The 22,054-nt window shown below is 34.1% G+C and overlaps 3 protein-coding genes across 27 annotated transcripts in view; all 3 read left to right on the forward strand.

Annotated features, from left to right (window-relative positions):
• LOC100123363 (longitudinals lacking) overlaps nucleotides 1-22,054 on the forward strand; it is a 280,984-nt gene that overhangs the window by 108,307 nt on the left and 150,623 nt on the right. The gene's annotated exons all lie outside the window — the stretch shown is intronic.
• Nucleotides 16,473-17,519, forward strand: LOC107981104 (myc-associated zinc finger protein-like). Of its 2 annotated transcripts, none has more exons than XM_016985606.2 (2): nucleotides 16,473-16,615; nucleotides 16,938-17,519. In XM_016985606.2, exon 2 carries the CDS (start codon nucleotides 16,985-16,987, stop codon nucleotides 17,225-17,227), a length of 243 nt encoding a protein of 80 aa, XP_016841095.1. In that variant the 5' UTR covers nucleotides 16,473-16,615; nucleotides 16,938-16,984; the 3' UTR covers nucleotides 17,228-17,519. The 2 variants fall into 2 exon arrangements, with proteins under 2 accessions (XP_016841095.1, XP_032456441.1); XM_032600550.1 differs by lacking the exon at nucleotides 16,473-16,615 and adding an exon at nucleotides 16,668-16,851.
• On the forward strand, nucleotides 17,403-18,233 carry LOC107981105 (oocyte zinc finger protein XlCOF26-like). The gene is made up of 2 exons (XM_016985607.2): nucleotides 17,403-17,516; nucleotides 17,640-18,233. The coding sequence occupies exons 1-2, from the start codon at nucleotides 17,507-17,509 to the stop codon at nucleotides 17,846-17,848; spliced, it is 219 nt and encodes a 72-aa protein (XP_016841096.1). The 5' UTR covers nucleotides 17,403-17,506; the 3' UTR covers nucleotides 17,849-18,233.

Here is a 22,054-nt window from a genome sequence, read left to right on the forward strand (position 1 = left end):
ACATTAATTTGTTGTTAATCTAGTCAAAAGGATAGCAAAAACAAATAGCCCTACATCACCTGAATTGATATAGTACCCACCAATCAAAAGATTTATTACTGTTTTTCGTAGTTCTAGCGAAAAATGAAATAGAACAAATGCAATTTATTTAGAACAGGTTAGATATATATAATGTACGATATAGATTGTAGCATACGAATTGATTTCTTTCAGTTACATACCCTGCAGCGGTATTAACTAAGAATGACGTTGAAACATACCGTTGATTGACAAAAGGCTATTCTCGTGTAGTAAAGAATTTAACTAAAACTATATACAAACACTTAAAACTCATCTATATTTACTCTATATTGTCTAATAGCTGTCTACAACTTTTCTCAACTGAATATACTATACAATCTTTCTCTTTTTCTCCTTCTTAATATAATACCGTGTAACTCTAAATCTCAACGGAGCAGTTCTATTTGCTGCGCATCTTAAAAATCTATCGCTGTCTCTTACCTGTGAATAGTTCTATATAACTAAAATAAAATTATCCTACCTAATTATGATTCTATACTCTCAGAGGCATTAGCTAACGTGTGATGTATAAAGAATTAATAGTTTTATCTGTACAAATAACTAAAAGAAAAAATGTCTTTCTTGGATCTAGATCTAATGACTTTAAAACTTTCGAAGAGGTCCTACATTTGCGTACACTTGATTTTTAAAGTGGAAATAAACTAACCATATATAGTTATGAAAACAATATTAGTTTTCTTATCTATTATCTACTCTTTGCTGTACCTATACTATGAATGTATTCTTCTATAAAAAGTAATAATAATCTAGTTAACGAAAAAAGTTTCAATCCCTTTAAAAGATTTGATCTGGTACTATACGCAACGATACTAAAAGTTACTTGTTTTACTTTTCCGACATGCTTCTGAAGCTTGTAGCAATAATACTCTGTCGTTCTATCATATACAAAGCAAAATAGAAATCAAACCTAATAACGTAAAAAAGTATACAAAAAATCAAAATAAATAAAACCTAACACATCTCCTTAGTCTATATATTCTGTTTTCAATGTTGTTCAACTTTGGAAGTTGAAAAAAAAATACGCAAAACACACTTTCACTCTACACAAACGCTGGCTTTGAATCTTTTCATTCAGTCGCTTGATACTGATTCTTTCTTCCCAGCTTCTCTTCCAAGCCAATGAAATCGACTCCAACTTCCCATACAGCTACCTTTTCTCGCCGAACAAACGTAGCTTGAATTCTCGAGTACTCTACTTTCTTCCAACGAGCTAAATTTCGCAAATCTCTTGCAAACATCAATTAAGTTTGTATTGAAAACGAAGGGTAGATATATTGAGTCTTCCAGTTTTCCGAGAAAAGCCGAACGATCAAACGAAAACTATACGCGTTATATGAACTAATAAGAGAATCAAAGTGCTATATGAATAACCAAAGTGGAACAAGTGGAGAAGGGAAACTTGATGCCAAAACTCGTGCCGAAAAATAAAAAGTAAAACAATAAAGATAAATGTGATCAAGACGCTTTTTGAAGAGTAAACAAAAATAAATAAATAAATAGGTAAATTCGTTCCGCGGAATATCGAAAGTACGCAGCGTGAAGACTGAAAATAAAAATAAAAATTAAACGTACTAGAAATGAAGAATTTCAAATTGTTGTAGATTCGTAATAGCCAAATGAACCAAGAGACTTTACAGAGATCTTTCGAACAAATACGGAATTGCGATTCTTGGCGCGTATAATATACAGAGTTCACTTCTCATTGTTTTGCGCGAGCGATTTTTCTTTGCAGAACAACTAATACGGAGTTAAATCCGTATTTCAGATGATATAGACAACAGAATATTGTGAGAGCAAAGTTATTTTATATTTTGCACGTATTTGAAGCCGAAAAGCTAGCGATGCTCCGTCATTGCACGTCGAGAGCCGATGAACATAATATTTCAGAAAGTTTGCATGACACATAAATATGATTACTGCGTAATAATGAACAAAAAACATAAAAAATATGTAAATATGTTGATCGCGTGATGATCCTTTTCGAGTCCGATATTAAAGTGTTGAAAATTGTCGTTTTTTCAGATAAAAAAAATTCACACAAGGCGAGAAATACCAAACGAACAAAATATTTTAGCTTTTAAGATCGAGATAATAATTAGCTTGTAAGTGTTCCAGAGGGCAGAAAAAGCATGACTTGCGAGAAGGTTGTAGGTTTTAGGCGTAAACAAGGTGTAAACATAAACATTGTTTATTTATTGTAGAATAACGTGGAGAGGGTAATTTAACAGAATAAAAGATCGTATGTAAAAATGGATGAAGGGATAATATATAAAAGGTGTCGAAGTTCAAACGAGAATCTCATACGAGATGTTCACGTAAGGATACACTATACTTATATCAAATAGAATAATTTAGAGTTTTCATTTTGCAGACTAATGATCGACTATTATAGTTTTGAATGTAACAATGATAATCGTTGTCTTAGCGAGATGAAGATTTGATCAATAAAGAAGTGAATTTAATTATTGAAAATGCTCGTGTTTATTGTCCCAACTTGTCACTTTTGCAGTTTATAATATTTTGTTATTATTATTTTACTAACTTATTTATATTTTTTTAGGTCAACTGTCAGATCCTCAGTCATATAGTAAGGTATTTCTTCGATCCACAATTGGGCTATCTTACTATGTGAAACCTGAAAGAGCACGAGGAGTCAAGAAGAATAAAGAAAGAAGTCGAATAACAAAATTCGTCAAGACATTTTGTAAAAATTGCCATATGAAATGCTTGCTAATAATAAATTGCTAATAATAATAATTCGGAAAATGGCCTTTTGATACCTGTTTTTAACCACATTTATCAGCTTTTACAGGCTTCTTTAATTTCGCGTTATTTTTCTTTGTTATCTACTGTCTTAACCAGACTGATTATTATGTTTCAGCAAGACTAAATTAAAATTTTAACGATGAGCACACAATACCTCTAAATAAATCCAAGTAAACTATCAACATCTCTTCGGTGCTTTGAAACTCTTCTACCTTCACCGTCGAATAAAAGTAGTCTAAAATCAAATCGCTAAATAGAAACACTCAAAAATGTATACGACCTTAGAAAAAGAATACACCATATACACTATATATATATATCTCTCTCTCTCTCTCTCTCTCTCTCTCTCTCTCTCTCTCTCTCTCTCCTCCATCTTCTCTATCACACCGCCAAAATCAAACTCGCCATAGCTAATGCACCATCGTGCTTCTTTCCTCTTCTTCCTCTGTTCACAGGCTGGCTGCGGCCATCTTGGACGATGCCAACCACCAAGAACCAACAGCACCATCAAACCAACCCTCAATCATCAGGATCTGGCTTCCTGGAACCGACACCGGTCGAAAGGCGCTTCCCATGCTCGGCCTGTGGCAAGTCGTACAAGTGGCGCGAATCGCTGTTGAAGCACCTGCGCATCGAGTGTGGCAAACCGCCCAGGTTCTGCTGTGAGGTTTGCGGCAATCGGTTCATGCACAAGCACCACCTACGTAAACACAGAAGTGCCGTGCACCAGATCAGTGTCGTCGGAGATGGTGGAGCCGATATCGTTGGATATCCGTAAAGACTTTTTAGTTATTTAACTGGTGCCATAATGTCTTCGATTTCGTATGTGTGATGACGCTGTACATAGAATTTCGCTCATGTGTTTGAGGCGCAAACTGGATTTGACGAAGTTGTGTTCAATGATTTTTCATCGATTGAACCGTTGGTGTACCAAGGAATTTCCGGGATATTAATTTCGGTTGGTATAAAAGCATCGTTCATTTTGTCTGAAAGAAGATTACTTTCGGGAAAAGTATACTAATCGCGCATAGGTGTTATTGACAACGATGCGTTGTTTTCTTTGTGTACCTCGTAGCATGTAAGGGAGATGTAAAGAGATTTTGTAATAAAAAATAAAGAATTCAGTTCGAATCCTGATTTCCGTAATTAATATATTTTGTTTTTGTTGCGTACGGTGTTGCTCGAATGAACTCGAACAACCTGCTCATTGTTTCAAATTCCTTCACACGGTTCATTTCACTAACCAAGTTTTATGTTTTCAGGTTCGGCGAAAGAGTTGCGAGAAAAATCAAGGAAAATGATAAACGGAATATACGTGACAAACGACCGATTTTATACTTATAAATCGCAAGCGAAGAATAGTTTTATTTGACTTGATGCTTATATGTATGGGAAATAAAATTTGAAAAACCGCCTTCTTCATTTACCCTCTGCAGATATACACCATAAAATTTGATTCATAAATATATTACGTTTAATTTATGATTTCAGTGTTTGACTTTTTACATATATCTTGATCGATGTTATTTTCGTAGCTAAGGTTTGTCTTCACGTAGACTCGTGCATACGTTTTTTTGTCCTCTTCTCATGTGTACATACATACATTTGATCTATATTGTTTTGATCGTTACGTCGCATTTTGCGTAAGTTTTTATGTTCGCTTATCAAGATTTTTTGCTAAATATACATACTATTCTCTCAGCCTATACACCCACTGCATTTGCCTACGGACCAGTCATCCGAAGCAAATGTCCCCGACTGGCCCCCAATCCTCGCACTGACCCGTTGTTTTTTCCGTAGAGGACGAGTTCGACGACGAGGATTCGAGGGACGGCACCACGACCCGAGCTCTGAGCGGCGTCGTCGTGGTCACCGCTGGCCCCGGCAACAACCACGGCGACCAGAACTCCTTTCAGTGCCCCAAGTGCGACAAGTCCTACTCTTGGCGCACCTCCCTGCTACGTCATCTTCGCGAGGAATGCAAAGTCCTGCCGCGATACTTTTGCCAGCATTGCGGCAGACGCTTCAAGCGAGCTTACCACCTGCGTAGGCATCAGCGCTCGAAGCGGCCCTGTGTCTTCGCCGATTATCTAGCTTAAGGCCTGAGGCTGTAATGTGAGGATGAAATTTTCACTGACGATCTCGAGGGTGGGTTTAAGGTACAAATCTAGTTGCGGAGTCCCCGGGGACTCCGGTGTCGCGTGAGTTGATGCGTGAGAGGCTATACGTACTATTTATTATTATTATAGGAAAGACACGTGAGAGTGAAAATTTCATTCTAGAGTACTAAAAGTGTGCTTATAGATCTGTATGTATGTTTTCGTGTACATAAAATGCTATTTTAAATACCCCTTTTCCAAGGTAATTATTGATTTATAGAAGTAACTTACTATCGAGTCTTCGTGTCACTAAAGTTATAGGTGCATGCAATTCTCTCGCTAGCGCTTCTGTAATGATAGGCTATACTGTGTTCTTTTATTCACGCGATGGAAGCAAGAAATATGTAATGAAAAAATTCGAAAATTTAGGCTGAAATACGAAATTTTTTACGATCGAGTCTGCCGATTAAAATATATACAAACGCTACAAATCACTACGTAGCTTATGAATTTACAAGCATGACTGAGCTAATATTACGACAATAAATATGTAAACCCATCATTCTTCCAAACACTTTTACAGATTTCAACGAATTTCAAAGTATTGATATACATTAAAAGAGACCTTCCATTTTCCGCAGTATTTAAAATAGTATTTTATCTGTAGCTCGTATTCTTCGATGAATCTTTAATCTGTTGTTTTTCTTCTCAGATCCAATTGATTATACTTCACGAATTACAACGTTTTTTATAACACTTGCACTCTTGCTTCTCATAAACTGGTCTATAATAAATATATGAAATTTTCGAGTTTTGGAAACGAAGCTTCACGTTGTATGAATTATTCATCACTTCCTACTCATTCAACAAAGTTTTAAAATTTTGTTTCAATTTGTATTTTATTTTCAACTATTTTAGTTTCTTCTCGCCAACAGGAATAATTTACAAACATTTCGATAGCAATTTCACTAACATAATATATTTTTTCTTTTCGCAGGTATTTTGTACATATCACGTGCGGTAGTAAATAATTAAAAACCAGTTTGAGGTAAGTATGGTGAAAAAAAATTTCCTCGTACGCGTCAGTAATATTGCAGCTGACAACGAGCGAGAACTTCAATTTGCGAAAGATGTTCATACATATTCTTAATAATTGGGTAATAACGAAAAATATGAGAATGAAAGATTCAATTAAACATACGTTTTTACCAGCTGTAGCACTCTAAATCTTCCACGGTGCGTTTTAAATTGTTAACAGGTTACGCAAAAAAAAAAAATTAGAGTGCGAAGCGCATCCTAATGAGAGTCTGTATGCGTGTGACAAAAAGAGAGTGAGAAAAAAATAAAGAACTCGGCATGGTGGTGGTCAGTATTCCTCTAACTTCAATTTCTCGGTTGCCCTTGCAATGCAACTCGCACTCAATAGCTCTCAGTCTTTCACCTTACCATCACGCGACATAACATGAATGGATTGTTGCATATGGTAAATATATTTGCAAATTTTGCTTCTACTCATTGTGGCGTATATGTAACGAAACGAGGTTACGGAATCGAACGTGTGTTCGGAGAGCGAATATCGAATTAACAAATCACGTATATGAATTAACAATTTGGAAGTGGTGCACTAAACTCTAATCACTTGTAAGACGATCGATAGTAAATTTCCCATCAGCGTCAAAGCGAAGACGATGGTCGATCTGTTCTTCCTCCCTGTACACTCTCTCGAAATTCCTCGACTCACAAGACCATCGTCCTCGAAGCCGAAAAATCGTCAATCAAACTAACCCGTCAAACTTTCCGTTTTCTTGTATGATTGAAGGTTCCAGCACGTCCTCGTCGTCCCAGCAGTCGACACAGAAGCCCTGGGATCGTCCTTTCGCATGTCCGCTCTGCGGAAAAACCTACGCCTGGAAGGTCTCCCTAACCCGGCATCTGCGGGAAGAATGTGGGAAGCTGCCACAGCATGTCTGTGCCTACTGCGGAAAACGCTTCAAGCAACGCAGTAGCTACCAGAGACACATGCTCACGCAACACCAGTGCGAGGCACGTATCTACGGCTGCGGCAGGCGAGTCTCCGACCTCAAGTGAGTCACTACGGGATTAAAAGGTTGCCTTTAGGTTTTTGCTAGGGATTTATGCTGGTTCAGAGCTCTGCGTCTTTTCCCCCGTTTGTCTTGTTAAGGTTTATTTTTTGTAGGCTTTTTAGCTTTTGTTTTCGCGAAGGGCGAGAATTTCAGTGCAAAACCTATGGAGAATGTGTATTTCAATATGCAACTCGAGAGGTTGTCTTACTGCTAACGAGAAACGCCTGTTAATAAAAATTCATACAGAGAGGTATCTATGGTTACATAAGCATTTTAATCAAAATATGATTAAAGAAAGTTTAAATGACATGTAGTTAGCACAAAAAATGAATAGGTGTGTTAAGTTTATTTATACTACAACTTTATAATACAACGTTATACTACAACTTTATAAGAAGCTAGTGTTAGAATCTGTGCCTTCAAAATAGGGTATTTGTATATTATAATCCGCAGACTATAAAAAGAATATCTTAATATTTATGTGTCAAAAGACAACTGATGAAAACTTATAATTTTATTTTATTGCATATATTGCTGAGTTTATCTCATATTTTAACTTTAATCAACTCGAAAGCAGGTACAATGGGGGAAAAAGACCTTATGATCAAAAGGCTGCTTGTACGCAAAAGAACTTCCGAAGAAAGTTGCTACGTATAAAAACCCTTTAGTTATTTTCATTCGATCGATTCATCTTTTTCATCGAACTCTGTAGAATACTACAGTAGGGAATTTTAGATATGGCCTTAAAATTCTAAAGTAAATTAGTATTAGTGATCTAATTACAAAATACATTTTACAGCACTTTCGATGGAAACTCTTTTACGTAAGTACTCGAATAAACTTGTAAGGTTACATTGTTTCAATGTATTTATACGAATTCTCGAAAGACGTGATCAGCAATGAAGATACTACAGATGAAGATCAACTTTGAAGATGTATTTCTGGCAATGAAGATATATTAATACTTTCCGTTATTATTATTGCTATTTTGCGTTTCTGGTTTATTAATTTCCGAAGGCATTATATTTCAAATCAAAGGCTGTTTATCACCTTTTATGTTCGCGAGCTCGCCCTAGATTCTAAGCAGTAGTTTTTAATCAAACTGTTCTTTGTCATGTTAATTGAGAAATAGGATCTGATCCTTTTCCAGCAAAAAATTGTTTGAAGCATATTTTGGCAATTGTGATATTTTAAATTATCGCAGAAGAGATTTTTACTGCACGATGAATTAGAAAAAAAAATCAAAATTTGTAAATAACACTAAAATTGTAAGTTTTGTAATATAATTGTGAAACGTGTGGAATTTTTTTATAAATCGACGAACTATGCGCTGAAGATTATTTGTATAAAATGTCCAAAAGACAAATTTCACAATTAACATAAGAGAATATAAGAATATACACTTTTTTTGTAGAAAAAAGTACAAATGTTACAATCTCATATCTAATGTTGATTATTTTGTTCTCATCAACTCATCATCATACTATAATTTCCATTTACTTAACCATTCAAATAAACTGTTATTATGAAAATCGACTAGAGCTTAGATTGTGTTCTTGGGTTACTACTAGGCTACTTTAAACAGAATAGTTAATTCTTATAAGTTTATTCTTTAAGTTCTCATAGTAATAATTAACTATTTTTTAAAACACTATAATGGATAATAAGTACATTATTTTTAATAAAGGAATAATTGTGAATCCATTTACTATTTAAATTCCACTTGAAGATCTCCTTTTATTCCAGAAAATCTCAAGTACCCTTTGGAAGATTATTTCATCAATGAAGATATCTGCACAACTATGAAGGTATAATCCAATATCACAAACGACAAAATGAACGATAATCGAAAAAAAAATTATTAACCTGGTTTTACATTGCATCAACGATATCTGACACGTTTTAAGAAATATAAAAATGATACTCCTATTTTTTACTAACATTATATAATTTTTTAGGTTGTGCGTAACCATCATGTATATAACTGAAAAAGTTCTTTCTCGCCTATTGAAGATTTCACGAAAGATAAATAATTGGCTGAAGCATAGGCAAATAATTTGACGACGTTCTCAAGATATTTTTGTAACATTCATCATGAAGATTGGAAGGAAAATGAGATAATAATAATGTATTTATTAAAATATTTAACAACCATGTACACACATTTAAATAGAAAGTAATCACGTGCTCATACAAAATTTCATTATAACATTCATCTTGTTAAAAACTGTGACAACGTACTGTGGCATGCTGTCTTCCATGAAAGTACAAAATTTTGTTACGTAGTTAAAATTTTCTCAAGTACAGTCAGTTCTCAGTATAGTTATTCATGCGTTCTTGACCTTAATTAATATGAACATTGCTACTTATTATCAAGTCGATTTCATGTTAAATGACGGTTCAAGATGATACAGATTTAAATTTGAAATCGGCATGGATGACCATATTGAGGGATACAGATAAGATAAAAATGGTGATGGGCGTCGGGCTCGTGCTATATGTTCTACTGTAGAATACAATCAAACTTTCTATCCAATCTCTATTACATGCAGGCTACAGTGAAAATGATATACAGCGGCTTTGGTGGTGTACCTGCGGCAAGTCCTATTTAAACAAGGGTAGTTTAAAGCGCCATCAGAAAGATGAATGTGGAAAGGATCCCAAATACGCATGCAGTTTTTGTACCGCAGCTTTCAAGCAGAAGTGCAACCTTCAACGTCATGTTGATGCCCGTCATCGTAGCTGAAGAATCTGAAATTTTGGAAAATAAATTAAACTTTTATGTTTTAGTAACATAAAATAAAATATGTTTTTTTCCCTAACCTCCCATTTCATAATCAGTTAAAAAAGCAGACATACGCTTCCCTCCAGACTCTTGAAAGAAGATAAACATTTGCCTGTAACATTGGCTACTAATCGATTAATAGCGACGCAGTCAAGTAAAGACCACCGTCTCAAGGTACTTAAACGACATCTGCAATGAAGATTTTTTATATATTTATTTATTCCAGAATAGTACAGAGTATAACTAGTTGATATAGTCACTCAGTACTGATTCATTAGCAGAAAATTTAATGATGAAAATTAATAAACTCTTTTAATCAGCAATATATATTATTATGTGTTTACTAAAAACTTTGTTTCAAACCCATATGACTTAATCGATCAACACTGAAGATTATTTATAAGAGATACGATTATACTTATGGAATAGTTTTAAGAATAAGGAATATAGCTTTAAGAATTTTTGACGTAGTATTGCATGCCTTCCTCTATTTTTATCACATTTACACATTATAAATTTTGATTTGTGAACTTTTAAAACTGAATGATATTCTACACTGAAGATATTTTAAGTAGAATTAGGTGAGTTTTTGCATTTCGAAAAATTATTGGAAGTATGATGAAATTTTGCTTTCGAATAATTGCTAAGAAAAAGTATGTTAAATATTAGGGAACTTTTGAAAGATTGTTCATCAGACTGCACAGTAAAAATTCGGAAGGTTTCTGAGCTGAATGGTGTTATAAAAATTCAAGTCTTTCGTTTCGAAAGACTTGAAAGGTTTTACTAAAAATGCCAAAATACTGTTATGAGAAAAAATATGAATTATTCACCACTTTTCTTAAAATTATATTTTGCCATAACAGCACTCTTACTCAACCGCCTCGAAAATCCTGCTAACCGCACGCAAAAACACACTCATCCCTATCCCATATCGCACTTTAAAAAAACTCATACTAACGGCGATATCCTCTGCTTGCTCTGTCCCACACAGGCTACAGTCTGGACCGTCCTACAATCCTGATTCGCCGACTAGAAAACCGCAAGCAAACGCATAAATGCAAATGCGGCAAAGTCTATCTGAACAAGGGTAGCCTGAAGCGCCACCAGAACGTGGAGTGTGGGAAGGAACCTCAGCACATCTGCCTCATTTGCCGCAGGGGTTTCAAGCAAAAGGCAAATTTTCAACGTCACAACGCAACTGTTCACGGAGCCATGTTCCTTGAGGGCCAAAAGTCGCCGTTGAGTGCGTCGATGTCACCCATATCTATGGTGACGAAAGACAGCGGCTACAATGAATGGCTACTTCGGTAGAGAAGATATTCAGCACCGAAGACTACATTTTGAAGAACTCGCGATATTCTTTTTTTTTTAAAGCTTCACAGAGAATCCTTTTGATTGTTTCGGTAAGGCGATTCTTCAGAGAAGATTGCTAATAAAAAAGGAGGATGTTAAAGAGTTGATGATAAAGAACGGCAGCTATAATCGTAGTGAATCTTTTGATGAGGCTTGGTTCGTATGTTGATTTATTTTTTCAGTTCACTTGAATAGTTAGAAATAAGCATAATCAATGTGTTGACATTCACATTTACATAGATTAATAGATACAACAGTAAATTATTTGAGGTTTCTAGATCTAATTAGCAAATTTCAAAATTTTAACTTGTTGATTCTTATTAATCTTTACTCTTAAAAAGATTAGTTTAATTATTAGTCATAAATCCACACTTTTGGGTTCCTTTTGGCAGCTCTGAAAAATAATATTTGGTTATTAGTATAACTTTTTTTGCTTTAGTATATTTTTAAGGATATAAGCGTAGCCTACATAAAAAAAATACGAGCATTTGCAGCTACACTAATAATTAATATTAAACGTATGATGCATTAGTGTAAAAAACAATTATTATAGGTCAATGGTATCTATGTACTACACTCAACTCAACTCAATGTCTTATAGCTTTAGGTTTCTAATTCTGACCATTTTTGCCCTGACATTTTAGCATTCGCCTATTTTACATCGTTTAAAATGATAGTTTTTAAGGTAGTCAAGTACCTTGAATTAAACAAATCTGAATGAAATTTAAAGTTTTTTATTTCATAACAATAAATTTAAAATTGAAACTGTAAATACCAAAATTTATAAAAAGAAGTGTTTTTTGAACAAACTATCGTGATATTCTAAATTGTACAAATATTTCATTAGCTAATATTGCTAATGCTAAAAGATCATTAGTTTAGGTTTTTATTCTAACTTATATTAGACATGATAAATTTATTTTATATTATTATATATGCCATATACAATCTATAAAGATTGACCGTTCAAGTATAGAAGAGTTATAAATTTTATAACTATCGTGAATAAAAAAGCGTATTAATTATTGCAAATTACGTTATAAAAATATTATTTTTTATAAAAATAAATAAGACGTCGTGGTTACTTTAGATGTTGGACAAATTGAACTTTATGAATTATGTACATTGTAAATTTTGTACATATTCTGAATTTGACTTCACGTAATTGCTTCGATTACACTAAAATTGAATGTTTTTAAATTTTGGTTTAAAAGTGATTTGGATCAATGATTTTTTTAAATTTGAAACAAGTTTCAAATTATGTTTCACTTGATAATTTGTCAAGTTAATTTTTATATGAATATTACAAAGCAAACATTATTGTTAGACATATCGTTTCGATAATGCATTTAATAAATTTTCATTAAAAATTGAAACTAAAGTTGATTGAAAATAGGAAATATAATATAGAACCGACTAGAAAACTTTATAACATGAAAGTTTATGTAATAGTTGGTATGCAGCGTAAGAGATAATGTATATAAAGTAACTGAATTTACTACACTTTGATGTTGAATAATTAAATATGCAGTGTCTTAAACGAATACTTTAAAGTCTTATGAAATATTAATAGTTATTTCAATAGTTAAATTATATTATTAACGACAGTAACTATAGGATTCTCACGATCGATCAATGCCTCATAAAACTGTTTTGTAAAATCATATATCCACATCCTCCTTAAAACTTGTATTTAATTTAAAAATAATTCACACAAGTTTAAAAAAAATGTTAATAATTTGATTCGTTAGCATTAATATCTTATTATTTTCGACGATATTACTCTACCTTATGATTAATTTTTATTTCACTGTTATTTAATGCTTTTTCTTGATTACCATGCCTGCTCTTGCTTTTTAGTGAATTACATATGTGTTAACTTTAATTCAGCCTATTGGTGTTCATCATTGTAGACGTAGACTTTATAAAAAGGTTCTTTTTGTACGCTTAATCGGTGACAATGCGCTTATGTTGTATGAGTATACGAGACTGACATTGACATTTTGTTTTCCCATCCATTATGCTCATTAATGGGCGATTATGTATAGATTTTTAGATAAACAATAAAACCTGTTATGACAGAATCGGAAAAAGAAGTACTTTTTTCAAATTGATTTTGATAAGGTTTAATATTATTCTAAGCACCAAACGAAGTTTTTCAACATTGAAGATTTTTCAGCATTCTGAAGATAAAAGTATCATCTGCAAAGGAAGATTTCTATTATTATAAACATGTATGCATACGATTTACTTCTGAAGTTGAAAAACATTTTTTTTTGTCAAGAAGATTATACATGTCTGAAGATTGGTAAACTTCACGAAGACAACTAAAACATCAAGATATGATTATTATTTGTTATTTGCTTTATTAATTTTTGTTTATTTATTTTTATACAAATTTTAACTGATTACACCATTTTTCTTAATTTTGTTGTAAATCTGTTTTTTTATATTTTGTTGTATTAACTCGCAAAGTTTATTCGAGTAAAGGTAGAGTTGCGTAATGGCAATGGCATTATATGTAAGGTAATGCTACTCCGTATTCAAACTCTACCTTATTATACAATATAATTTTTTTTGTTAAAAAAATTTTTGGTCACCTATACAATGACATGATTATGACCACTAACCAAGTTGAGTACGTCTTATACGTGGTTAATGATAATATTATATATTCTATTTTATTATTATCACCGTCATACGTATGAGACGTTCTCAATTGGGTTTCTCATATAATAATCCAAAAATAATTTTACTAAATTACTTTTTTGCGTGTTCACAGCGATACATTCGATCCATTGGACCCTACAGAACTGTCGATACCAGGTCTACAATCAATGCTGCCATTGCAATAGATGCTACTAATTTTATCCGCTCAAATCTGGCCTAACCAGGCATCAGTTCCAGAAGCGGCTCGCAAATATTTCAAGACATGACAACGAAGTTATCAAGTCTGCGTTACTAATTGTTTGATAATTTTATATTTATTATTTTTGTATGAAGCAATAGTTTCTTACATTAAATCTCATATGATGAGTATAATATGCGTGCATAAGTCAACAGAGACTAATGTTATTTTTGGGTCAAACTTAATCAAATTTATTTCAGTAGATTAGTTAAAAATATTATGATGAAAACGTCCACTGCCAAAATGGATGATTATAAAAAAGGAAAGGATATTTGTTTGCATTTAGAATATAAGTTAAGCATGACACGGTAAATGAAAATCATAAAAGAAAATTACAAAAAATATATTTTTAACAGTTATTATGTAAGGATCTGAAATTGCGAGTAGCAAATATTCCGTAATGTTCCTTTATACGTAGACATGACAATTCCATGTAAAAAGTTTTGTTTGTTTCTGTTATTTTTATAAGTAATAATTTTCTCACCAAATGTTTATATTTCGTACTTTTGAGCTAAAAGTCTATAACTAGTCGATGATGTGTAAATATTTTACAGCGTGGATAAAATAAAAACGTTGTACTTGGTTGTGTTATAAACGTAGCCAGATATTGTGAGCAAGACAGACTCAGGTCATATTAAATAGTAAAATATAATTTGCATAAAATAATTTATGTATACCGTTACCAACTCCATTATATACATTAAAAGAATATAATTAAGTTAAATACTTGTATTTGTAAAGAATAGAAGATTAACCACAGATGTATATCACCAAACTAACAATTGTGTTCAAATGACTATTTCAATGGTTTAAAAGATAACTGAAAACGTGTGCCTCTCAGCGCAAGTTTGTATTGTGCATTTGTAGCCGATGTATTATTTTCTTATGTACAATAATAGTCCATGGTGCAAACAATTTAATACTATGCAATGTAATTTTTCAGTATTATAACAAACAGGTATAAATACAAAGCTCCAAGACATTTTCAAGCAATAGCGTTAAATGCGCGAAAGCGTATCTTGCATGATAGACTTTACTCTCTTGCCAACAAAGATAATATGTATATAAATTTTATTTTGAAAAAATAAACTAATATTTTCAAGGCAATCATCATCTTTTTTTATTCTGTTGCACCTTCTTTAACCTTATCGTATACTTTTACTTGTACATCATTTCGTATTTTATGACTTATTCTAATATTTTATAATTTGATTTCAGGTATAACTACTATGATTTGGTGATTTATCATGATTCAGTTACAGGAAAGTCTCGGATAAAAGAATACAAATCTTGATAAATGAAAGATAATAATCTGCAAAGTGCTACGAATTTTATTTTCCGCAGTTAAATTATTAAAATCTCGAAGTTGAGCAAAAGATCTCCTCTACCCCCAGAGCAGACTACTAACCAATTGTTCTCTTGATTTCAGATATCGAAGCAGATCCTCTGGCTTTAAACCAAGCTTTCCCCTTCCAATGTTACAAATGCGGCAAGGGCTATACGTGGGCGGATTCGCTGACACGACACCTTCGCGAGAGCTGTGGTATCGCACCAAAATACTCCTGCGCTGTTTGTCACCGGCCTTTTCGACGACGTGATTCTCTGAGACTACACGAGGTCGGCCAACATGGCTTTCTCGAACCGGGTGATCGGAGATGAGAGTTTAGAATAGAAAAATAGATTGACGAAGTAAGATATTTTTTACAAGAACTGACATTCACAAGTGTCATGTGTTCTTCATCAATTAAATTCTCAGTCGATATTAAGTCTTCGTTGAAGAAAGAAAAACGTTCTTTTGTAATTTGTTGATACAAAACCGGAATACACTACCGTATACATGAATTTTGTGATAATGCTTGATTATTTCCAAAATAAAAGAATTTTTATATTCGTACGAGATGCTTCTTCTTACGTTGAGTTGCGGCCAGTAGCAAAAGTCGCGCTTTAACATTAGGCACAACTTCGCTGTTATACAATCGAAGGTAAGATCAATTAACCATCACCACTCGCTCGACGCATCCGCCTCTCTAACAGTTCTACTATCTATCTCCACCACAACCCCCACAACGACCACCCCATACTTCTCGAACTAATCTCGTTGCACATCGAGTCACGATCAAAGAATAGAAAAAGCCCCATAATCCTGACAGATCCCAAAAGGGGCCTTATCCTTTTGTTCTTGCAGGAGGTGACTACTACAAGCGCGTGGGTCGTCACGTCTGCCCCAGTTGTGGCAAGGAGTATCGCTGGCTTCAGTCTCTGGTGCGACACAAGCGCGAGGAGTGTGGCAAGGAACCCCAGCACTGCTGCTACATCTGCGGCCAGTTGATCAGGCACAAGTGGAAGCTCAAACGACATCTGCTCGAAGTGCACAGAGTCGTTTACATGAACTCTGGGTGAACGATGCCGTGAAGCTTTACCTTTTTTCGTGATATTAAAGAAGGAGGTTTTTTGCACAAACGTTAAATTTTTTTCTTCGGAGAAGACTGAGAGTTATAGTTTTGCTCACTTTTGACTGCGTCGACATGGACTTTGTAATGTACGTTACAGTTTATTTTTCAAGATTAATTTAAATGATTACTTCTCGTGAAACCAAACTAAGCATCGTAGGTTTATACGATTTAGAAATTACGCCAGTAATACGACAAAGAACAATAATTCATTATTATATAAGCTACTTCTAGAAGAATAAAAGCTGTTATAAAACTGTTGAAATTTCCACATTTCATTGTATATCCACACGAAGTCACTCGATACATCTCATCACTTCTGACTGTAATCCCCCTTTCAAAATCTCACACATCAAGTCCCTAACTATACGTCAACCCCTTCTCACCACATCAAACATCACCCTGTTCCAGAGCTTCAGGACACCTACGCCGGTCGTCTCGAACCATCCGGTTCTCTCATGTACACGATTTGCAACAACGCCAAAAACAAAGAGACGCAGCAGTGGGCCTACGTCTGCGGAACCTGTCACAAGGGCTACTCGTGGAAGAAGTCACTGTTGAGGCATCTGCGCGAGGCTGAGTGTGGCATCAACGTCAAGTATGGCTGCAAGCTCTGCAGCAAACAGTACAAGCGTAAAGACGTGCTGAATCAACACATTGCGTCTGTCCATTCGAATGCCAATCGCAAGTCTGGCTTGTGAGAGTTGAAGTTTTTATGTTAATTGGAACAATTCGAAATCGTTTAATATCGACGTTAGAGTAAACAATATTTTTGGTTTTTAGTTTGACCAGTTGCAGTATTAGTATTCTGTACATTTTTCAACATTTACGTATAAATATCATAAATAAGTAAAAAATTATTTTCTCGATACCGAGAGCATTCCATTTCACAAATATTATCCAAATTACTTGCGACGATGAAGTTACCAGCTCGATACCACAGGTGTATCAGGTGTAAATACAATCATCATTAATAAATCATGATCCACGGTATACTATTTTTTATTTTTATAATCACAACACGCCACATTTTGCTCTAGAATCCAATCACAGATTTAATCTAAAAGTCCGGATGATATTCACTGACACCAACTATTATTTTTTCTGTTCCAGGTAGTTGTGAACAGTGCTCTATGAATTTCGTTTGCTCTCGTTGTAAAAAGTCTTACAAATCAAAAGGTGCCCTGATCCATCATCAACGAAACGAATGCGGTGTAGAGAGACGATTTTGTTGCAATTTATGCGGCAACAGATTCAAGCACAAGCATCATCTACAACAGCACTTGACTCGAATTCATCAGTGCTCTCTAGTATCCAAGTGAAGATTAACATTCACGTTTGTCTCTATTCATCAGTGCTCTCTAGTATCCAAGTGAAGATTAACATTCACGTTTGTCTCAAAATGTCGCCATAATTTTTATTCGTTTTTTTTGTTTGGAAACATAAATAGGTATTATAATCATTTATCATAAAATTATATGTTATAGGCAATTTTCTAGCTTTATAACGATTACAATGAGATGAATGTATTTTTATTTTAAGTTCTTTCTATATATGTGATATTAAAAATCTTTGGCTGGCATTAACATTTGAAATAGTATGATCACAAGAATAAATCGCACGATTATCCTGCAAAACTTCAAAACTATTCAAACCTATGCTACCTATAATAAAAATTCATTTCCAATAAATTTTTTCTCATAAATACCTTCTCGAGTAATCTTTATCCCATTATATTCATATCATCTCGTTTCAGCAAAAACCAAATGGATCAACCAGTGAAAAGTTATGCTAATATTTCGTGTGGAATTGTTTGCCATGTATCTTACGAAAAAATAACGATCACGCCTAACTACGTATGTTTTAATTTTGTGATACCCCACCGATCCCAAATACCAACGCCACTGAAATTATTGATTCATTTTACTTTAGCTTTAGTTTATCTTATTTTATTTTCAGCTTATTTCAGACACATTCAATTTATCGCTCAAAACAGTAAAACAGAACAGCGGCGATTTTACTGTGAATGTGGCCAGTCCTACAAGCGAAAAGAGGCTTTGAAAATTCATAAGCGAAAGGAGTGTGGAAAAGAACCTAGCTTCTCCTGTAACCGCTGTGGCAAAAGTTTCAAGCACAACCATCGTCTTCAACGGTATATGACTAGCCAGATGCATCAAGAGGACCCGTGCGCGTGACGGAATTGGTTTTGTGAAATAGTTATGGAACTAGCATATTACGAATATTCTCAATTTCTACTTTTGCACATAAATAGATTTAGTTATTAATAAATCGTCCAATAACAACTATACGTCACTCGGTATATTGTACAGCATAGTTTGACTAAAACACCATACAATAGTAAAATAATATCGATGATTCTTTCGAGTCTTTCAAAGCACAGTAAATGATTGGAAAAGCTTTGAAGGATTCGAAGGAACTACTACAATTAACAGCCATGATAACAACAGTAGCAGTGACCAATAAATCCCTTAAAATGAGAAACCTTCTCGTTTTCAGTTCAGAAAATGTTCGCCTGCAAGAACTGCGGCCGTACGTACGCGCGAAAGTCTTCCATCTACACACACGAGAGGATTTGCGGTAAGGAGCCGCAGTTTGCCTGTTTCCTCTGCGGCAAGCGATTCAAGTATAAACATCGATTGCAGTCGCACCTGTCCTCCTACATTCACTCGCCGAGGTTCACCTGAAGTTGAGATTAATTTTCGAGATTCGAGGCATTTTTAGAGTATTATTTTTTAGAATAGATTTAGACGTTCCTTATATCGAGATAAAACGATAGTATCATAATTTCAATTTTTTAGCTTTTTTAGATAGTATTATTATTTGTCGGAGCAGAGATTTTTTTTCAATGCGATTATTTTCGTAAAGATTTTTTGACTTTTTTTAAGTCTAGGAAAGTGTCCTTTATAATCGAAAAAAAACAACTTTTATAATAAAGTGTACGAATAAAAACAAACGAATAAACTAATTCGATTAAAAATCGCTTTTAACTTCATTTCCAAAGGCCATCAATACGAGTGAAGAATATTATTTTTTTTTGTAATAACTTTGCAAATTCTGTTTCAGATAGATTTTAAGTTGGTATTGAATGTAAAAGGACCTTTAAGCTCAAGAATATAAGTATTAATACTTTATAAGTATAAACTGCTGCAGCACATAACGAATTTCATCATAAGATTAAGCAAAAACCAAATTGTATCATTATATCTTTATGCAGTTACACTGTACAACGAGCAAGTAAGTCAAGAAAACGACGGACATGTGATAAGCTCCACAAGTTGCAAAAATAAATTAATATTACAATATAAAATAAACCCCCAAGACCATAACCTCTCTAATACCGATTTCTCATCGAGCACTTTTCACATCTCTCTGTCTATAGCACTAAGTCGCCTAACACCAAAGTTGAACCAGTCCACAAATCGATCACCTTTTACTAACCACCATCTTATCTTTCATTTTTCAGGAGTACCCATCGTCTTTCGCTATCCTCGACCACGACGTCCTCAGCAGAAGTTCAACTATCCCCAGGGACAACAACGACGCCAGCATCAGCTGCACCAACAGCGAGGAGCTTTCGTCGATACCCACGATCGTCCCTTCATCTGTCCGATTTGTCGCAGTCGGTTCAAGAGGAAGTACCACCTCAATCGCCACATGAGCATCACCTGCAAGGTTCAAGCTCGTCGGACTATGTGATCGCGAGCTTGAGTCGATGATTCTTTTATAATTTGCGCGCGACAATTTTGTGTGCTAAATTTTCTTTAGCGTGTACAGTTTTTGGGCTGCGAATTTTTTCGAGGTTTGGTGATTTTTCAGCAGTGCACAATAAAAGTTTACGATAAGCAATCTTACCGTATATTGCGCTGGTGTCTGTGTGTTTTGTTTACTCAATGTACTCTTGGTTTATTCGAGTAATATCGCTCGCTTTTGTAAATATTAATAAATCCAATGGTTTTCTACTAATTGTTGTCATTAAACAGCAACCTCCATACAGAGATAATACCCCAACGATACACGTAATTTTCATTCTTACAGTCATCTTAGATATCATCATCATGAAACACACATCGCAGTATATCACGTAATCTACCGCGCAATAGTGCCCGCTAAAGTAAAAAAAATGAAACCAACAACAGTCGGACTATTCTTTCTTCTTTCAGGTTCAGTTCGTCGTCCTGGCAGACCTCGTCTCTCAGTTCGACGCGACGTTATCCTGGACGTTGCGACGACTCCGACGATCGAGCTTCGAAGGAAAGCGAAAAGTCTGCACAAGTGCGAGCAGTGCGGCAAGTGTTACCAGCTTTCCACGTCGCTAAAACGACACCAGAGACTCGAATGCGGCCTTGAACCTCGCCAGAGCTGTCCCCACTGCGGCAAGAGGTTCACGCACAGGTTCAAGATGACTCATCATATGTACACGTGCTGGCGCAAGCCACAGGGCTAGATTACTTACAAAAACGTTGTTGATTGTAGTTTTGGAAAATTTTATAGTCTAGGTATTAGGAGATGTTCAGAGATGTTCAGAGGTTCATATGGACAGGGTTTAGAATTTGTTGATTAATAATAGTGAGATTATTATTTATATTCACTGCCGATTAGATCTACTGTAATATGGTTAAAAATTTTACACACTATAAGCACTGCAGTGAAAACCTAGAACTAGACAATAAAGTATCAAACGTAAGTGTTCAGTATGAGATATATGCAAAAGTGCCTCTTAGAGGATGAAATAATAATATTCAACATTGAATTACAAAATTTTAGTCGAGTGAACCTGGGATAAAAAAGTGACCTAGAATTTTATAAACATGTATGGGATGTATTTGTAGAAACACTTTATTGTTGTTACATGAGAAATGGTATGTAGAACGTCGATATAATAGATAAAAGTGCCTACGTAGATATTAAGACTGTTATGAAAAATATATCACCGCTTAGGACTGATAGTTGAAATATATATGAATGTATAGATTCATAGCGTGAATATTTATCAAAGGTATTTACACACACGAGTGTAACCTTTGCGTGTTATTGCTGTGTTCAATTAAAATTTAGAAGTGCCAAAAAAGTTAGAAGGCATAAGAATCCAAAATTACAGGGTGCGCGATATCAAAATTTCTAACAAAATTAGTAAGTAAGATATATATTTTATGTTGAAAAGATCATTTTTTAAACTATTTTTCAACGCGTTGAAGTCTTTATCAATTGCGTGTACTTAATCCTTTATAATTGTTGAAATTTATCGATCCATATAGTTTATTGTTATGAAAAAAATTGAAAAAGAGATATGATGTATTTTGAAAAAATACATATCGCCGAAGTTAACATTATTTACACGAATTATTACGATGATTTATGGAAAATAATGGAATATGCATTAAAGAATAATAATACCAATCTCGCAAAAGCATTGATCACGACTTTTATTTTTCAGAATATATTCAACGTTAATTTTACACATACTTCGCTTTGTATAGCGTTCCTTTGTTCAATTTACTTTCAGTTTG

Source organism: Nasonia vitripennis, chromosome 5 (genome assembly GCF_009193385.2).
Source record: "Nasonia vitripennis strain AsymCx chromosome 5, Nvit_psr_1.1, whole genome shotgun sequence".
In the NCBI taxonomy this organism is placed as follows: domain Eukaryota; kingdom Metazoa; phylum Arthropoda; class Insecta; order Hymenoptera; family Pteromalidae; genus Nasonia; species Nasonia vitripennis.

Excerpts from the sequence above, each read along its gene's own strand:
- LOC107981104 (XM_016985606.2), top strand. The coding sequence starts at position 16,985 with ATGTACACGATTTGCAACAACGCCAAAAACAAAGAGACGCAGCAGTGG.